General features: G+C 43.4%; 1 protein-coding gene across 2 annotated transcripts in view; it reads right to left on the bottom strand.

Moving 5' to 3' along the window:
* Window positions 1-827: 827 nt before the first annotated feature.
* Window positions 828-6,000, bottom strand: part of tox2 (TOX high mobility group box family member 2) — an 89,890-nt gene continuing 84,717 nt past the window's right edge. For both annotated transcript variants that reach the window (XM_084543370.1, XM_084543371.1), the window contains 4 exons: window positions 5,650-5,730; window positions 2,891-3,301; window positions 2,073-2,221; window positions 828-1,461 (listed from right to left, as the gene is read on the bottom strand). In XM_084543370.1, the coding sequence (XP_084399496.1) occupies window positions 1,419-1,461; window positions 2,073-2,221; window positions 2,891-3,301; window positions 5,650-5,730 (684 nt within the window). In that variant the 3' untranslated portion in view covers window positions 828-1,418. The remainder of the gene's footprint in view (window positions 1,462-2,072; window positions 2,222-2,890; window positions 3,302-5,649; window positions 5,731-6,000) is intronic.

Below are 6,000 nucleotides of genomic sequence, written 5' to 3'. Positions count from 1 at the left end.
AAAAAAAAAAAAAAAAAACTGACATTATGGTCAGGAAAAAATAAGAAAAGGGAGGGGCAGGCATTTTGAGGCAATATCTTATTTTTTTTTCAACATTACATCTCATTTTATCTCACAGCGTTTCTTTCTCCTTTTTCTATCTCTTTGCTCTCTATCTCTCACCTGGCTCTTTCCATTTAATGATCTGCAGGACACATATTGTGTATTCAGTTTTAGATTGAACTTTATTGGAAAAAAAAACACACCAGTGAGCACAGATTTAATGCAAGAACGAGAGTGTGAAATACTCCTCTGAAATCCAGCTGCACAGGGCTGTTAAAATTCACGAGAAAGACTCGAACACCGAGACACCCTCGTGCACGGCACGCGTGTTTCCGTGCACGGCGCGCGCACATACGCATACTCAGCTGCACACGTCATGAATGCGGTACATTCTAACGTCCACACGTACACTCACCCACCCACGCACACACACTCACACACACACCCATACACACTATGACTTACATGTAATATTAAAGAAGAAACAAATCTATCTGGACTTCCAATTCCCAATTTGATCCCATAAAAGTGATATTTACAATCACACTGTGACAGCTCAGTAGACCTCAACAGGTCTTTAATATTAAAAAAAGATTCTCTTTTTTTTTTTTTTGTTTTGTTTTGTTTCTTTTCCCCACCCAGGCTTTTTGTATTCATTTGCAGGCCCTTAAGCAAAGCTACCATAACACCGAGGCCCACACTGAACCTACTTCTTGAAGTTAATATTTCTCTGCAGTACAGGGCCCATCGCTTATTGGCAAAAGAAAAAAAAAAAAAAAAAAAGATGCCAGAAATAAAAAAATAAATAAAACAGCAACAACAACAACAATAAAAAGAAATAAAAAATTAAAGTGATTAAAGAAAGGGAAGAGTATGTTTTTTTTTTTTTTTCTTCTCATTCTAATTAAAGCTGGATGGGGTCCCTGAGGGGACTTTGATGGTGACACACTAGAGGAGTGCTCTACAGCCCCGGCCTGTTATCATCAGAGAGGGCACAGACACACAACTCGGCGGGGGAGGAGGGGAGGAGGGGAGGGACGCTTTATAAGTGCTTGGCAAATTTAAACAGCAAGAGGACTGCTAATACATTAAGTGGTACAGACAGTAGTCATCTAGTCAAAAAACTCTGGTCACAAATCCTAGAAACTGAGAGAAACAATAATTACACTGACGGAGGAAAAAAAAAAAAAGGTGGTGGTGTTCGGAAAGCGGAATGTGTGTGCGCGTTTGTGTGTGTGTGTGTGTGTGTGTATCTTGTATGTTAAGTGTGCACTGCATGTAAGTGTGTGCATCAGAAAAGGGGTTGGGAGGGAACGGGGGTGGATGAGAGTAGACTCCTCTGTGTCGTATTTGTCGACAGAGTATGATCTTCAGTTTCAGGTGAGGTAGAGTGGCTTGTCCCTGCCTATCATGCTGCCACTGAAAAACAAAAAAAAAAACAACAACAGAGGCACGGGTTAGATTACAACCCAAGATACACATGTGAAGAACAAATAGGATGGGTATTTTTCTCTGACTGCAATTACTTCTCCTTCCCTGGTGGCCATAATTTAATATTTCTCAGTTTCTGTCTTCCTCGAACTAAACCCTGCGAGTAAAAAATCAACATTTCGCCGTAATGGGGAATGAATAGCGCCGTAAATTCCGATGCTGCACGACCGCACAGCTTGCCAAACCGTTTAGTACAATAAGAGTGAAAACTTGTGTGAGGAACATCTGTTTTTTACTGCTGTCTGACAAACACATGACAAGCTCTATTATCTCACCATTACCTCTCCAGCTGTCTCCCCTGTCTCACCGGAATGGAGCTGACAATTTTTTAACACTTTCATTGTGAAAGCAGTGGGAGAGATGTCTGACATGACTATATATATACATATATATATATATATATATATCCATACTGATTGCTAAGTGAGTACTGGTCTAAGACTTGGATTGGACTGCATCAGTCAACGGCCATGTGCTGGTTGAACTAAACAGCCATTTAAGACGTCTGTGTGCGATGGGATGAGTCCGTCTCCACTGACCTGCAGTGGTTGCCACACTCCCGATTGCAGTATTCACTGTCCCAGTCATGGGTCTGAGCCACTCCAGGACCTGGACCGGGACCAGGGGCTCCTGGAGACTGGGAACCTCCAATGCTCTTCTGGTACTCTGACTGGAGGTGGGAAAAACCCTAAAGGAAGAACATTGAGAAAATTATTTGTTGTGTTTGTGAGCCTCCGTCAACCAGTCAAGCTGAGGTTCACATACAGACTCATACGATACACATTACGCACGTGGTGAAAACCTTGAGGAAGTTCAATAAATGTGGTTTTGTAGAACATTACTGAGTGACAATGCTGACCTTTGACATTTTGAATACAAAATGTAATCACTACATCGTTTTATTGTGTTAAAAATTTGTGGGAGTGCATCCTTGAGTCTAAGACGGCCTTCAAATTGGGTCGTGTTTACCATGTTCATGTGAAGAGTCCCTATGAACAGCCTCGTCCTGGGGTATTCATAACCACGTAACTGGAAATTTTTGACACGGTCCAAATTGTGATGTGTTTGTTGACATTTTCAGAAATGGTGGACGTGCATGGTAACAAGCTTATGCTTTCATTAAGCCTTTACAGTTCCTACATTAAGTTACCCAGTGGCATTCTCACAACCTATGGTTAATGTTACCGGTTGAACATCAAGCATTTGTTGTACTCAACTTCCTGCGTTGGCAGCACAAGTAGACGCTAGATTAAAAGAAATCCCTCAAGGCGTTCCTATCATTTAAGAGAATGATACCAATGTACATACATACATACATACATACGTACGAACAACCTACTGCTATATTATACTATACCTGCTGCCCTGGAGGTGGGGAGTGAAGGGAGGCCTGGAGCCCCATCTGGTGAGAGATGATTGGCTGGGACTGGACCTGCTGCATGCGGATAGGCTGGTTGAGGAGCGAGCTCTGATGCAGGGAGAGCTGCTGGTGGGGGTGAAGAGGTGGGCTGATCTGGAAGGAGGAAGGGGGTGAGGCACTAATGCTGGGCAGCATCTGCGATTGGCTGAGCGTCTGCGACAGAGTGTGGCGGGGGGCGTGTCCTGCGTAGCTCTGCAGGTCGGTGAGAGGGAAGGCCCCGGGCCCCAAGTATGGCGATGACGACTGGGGGGGAGGTGGCACGCTGTACAGGGGCGGGTTGGCTGGCATCATGTGTGGAGAAGCCTGGCTCGTTTGGGCACTTTTTGTCTCCACAGGATCATTATATGTCTGGACGGGACGAGAACCAGTGTAAAGGGCATATCCATCGTAACAATACCATCACAATAAACATTATTCTAGTTTCTTATTGGAATAAAGATTGTATTTTTGAAGTTGCGTTGCGTAACTAAGGACTTGTGTGTTCCTGGTTTCAGTTTAACCTCCAATTAAATGGCTTCCTTGAGATTTGACTGATTGCACGGCCATTACTATTTCTTGGTGTGCTTGACTCCCAAATACAAACAAAGCTCCCAATGTTGTAATGTCACGATAAGATAAATCACATAGGACTCTTTCACATTTAGCATTTCTCTTGATTAACAAGGTCGTGAATTAAACCGAAAAGTCCCTAAAACCTTCTTCAGAGACACTTTGGTGTGAAACTGTGCATGCAAATAAATAATTCTACCTATTCTAACAGTTCACACTAATATACTGCCCACAGTAAAGGGTAATGGTAGCTAAACATGGCGCGCGTCAAAGAGCTAAACGGTTAAGTCGCTGCTTCTTTCCTCTTTATTTACCACCACCACCGCCGATCCCACCCATCAAACCACAAACCTCACACTCACACCTCCACACATCCATCCATCCATCCCTCCATCCATCCCTCAGGTCTTTTTGTCTCCCTTCCTTTCACGGGAGAAGGTGTACGTGCATGTATGAAATACGTCCAGTGTTTCTCATTAACTGTCAGACTGGCTGGAGTGATGTCTGGTGGTCTGCTACTTAGAAATGGCTCACATCCATCCAACCGCATCCCGAAAATAATCAATGGAACGGGATGAACGGGTGGATAAAGCAGTCGGACAGACACATTTGCAGGGTCAAGTGGAAAATGAAATACTGAAGAAGGAAAGAGTGAGATAATAGCTTGTTAGCCTCTTCTTTCTTTAACGTAGTGCAATAGGAGGGACGGATTTTAGATCTATCGTTGGAAATATAAGAAGAATATTTCTGTTAAAAGACTGTTTATGATGATTTATGTGTGGAATTTACAGTAAAGTTTTATTTTTCACGACTTATTTACTCGCATTCTGCACGTGGAGCTTTTTGGATTCGAATGGGCACAAGAAGAAGAAGAAGAAGTGCCGCGACATATAGTGGCTCGCAATCAAACTGCAGTTTCTTTTTTTTTTTCCTTCACCTCCCAAACAAACTAACGTGCGTCACAAAACAAAAAGGCAACAGGTGCACGCTGGAGATGTGAATCCTTCAAATGATGCTCCAATTACCTCCAATTCCACCCGCCCCAATGCACTCTGAAAAGACTCCTTCATTGGTAATTAAAAAAAAAGAAAGTCGCGATGAATCATGAGACTCAGCCCTGCATTGAGATTGGCTGATCCTGAATGAACGAAGGAGGGCTTGCAGGTTTATTTTTGTCCCTCTTTTTTTTTTTCCTTCTTCATTTTTTATTTTTTTTTTTCCCGACTGGCAATCTACCAACATATAGTATCAATCAAGCCTCTGTATAGGAGCTCTGACATGAATGTCTAATTGCACCAAAGACAAGAGATGAGAATGGTCTTTTTAGTTGAAAGTATGCCACACTGAAGAGGCTGATGAATTAACTATTCATGCCTTAATCAAGGTGCTTGTTTTCGGCCCATGAGCATGAGGGGAAGTGTGGCGCTGTGCTTAGGGGGAGGAAGGAGGGAGGCAGTTGGGGGAGGTGGGGGGTGGGTAGAGAGGAGGAGGAGCTTGCTCTATGCTAATGCAATTTAGAGTTGCATTTGAAAAACAATGCAGAAAGACAGAAATGCAATGCACCAAACAGATTGAAACACCATGCCCTGTTTGGACTATTGCAGAAGCCTTGCAGATGTGAAACAAGCTGTGACTGAAATTATTCTATGAGTTTGTTTTTTTGTTGTTTTTTTTTAAAGAAAATGAGACTTTGAGTTAATGTTCTGGGCTAAACTGGAGTAACCTGCATCAGAGAGAGAGCAGAAGGTGTGAGCAGACCTCAGTCAACACATTAGTGGCCCATCAGGGAAGTCAGAAAAAACCATGGGGACAACAAATGACAGGTAATGTCCACTTCAGCTCTCGTATGTGCACACTGATGAGCACGCACCCCCAGACGTGCACTATTACTTTCCATTTCACCCCAGGTTACAAATCGGGTGTGTTTGAGGCCTAATTTTCACTGTTCTCCTCTGAGCACACACACACACAGTCTCTCTCTCTCTCTCTCTCTCTCTCTCTTTCTATCACACACACACACACACACAGAGAGGCACACTAACCCACCCTTTCCTCGGAATAAGAGTGAGAGAAATTCTCTGTCTAATTTATCATCCCTTATATCGCCGCTGACCCATGTATATCAAAGACGTGACCCCCGCTGTTACCTTGGAAACCAGACTGGCTCTGTAGGCGGCCAGGGCTTTCAGGTACTCCTTCTTAGCAGCCTCTGTTTTCCTCTTGTAGTTCTGCAGGAGCAAACACAACAACAACAACGATTGATTACAAGGTGACGCCAAAGGCTAAAATGACCCCTCGGTCCAACACCGGCTGATGTGGATGAGATTTGGGGAGTCATGGCGTGATTGTGTGACCTCAACAGTGGGCTTTGTGATGAAAAACGTATCAAATGCATTCCCCGAACAGTTATCGAGTCAAGGAGGTTTGACCATCTGCATCATGTTGCTGCATGTGACTCGTTTTTTCTTGGAAATATCCCAAAATAAAATGTCCAGAAA

This window comes from Chelon labrosus (genome assembly GCF_963514085.1).
Source record: "Chelon labrosus genome assembly, chromosome: 4".
NCBI classification, from domain to species: Eukaryota; Metazoa; Chordata; class Actinopteri; order Mugiliformes; family Mugilidae; genus Chelon; species Chelon labrosus.
Note: the sequence above shows the minus strand (reverse complement) of the source record. Positions and strands in the feature narration are given on the sequence as shown.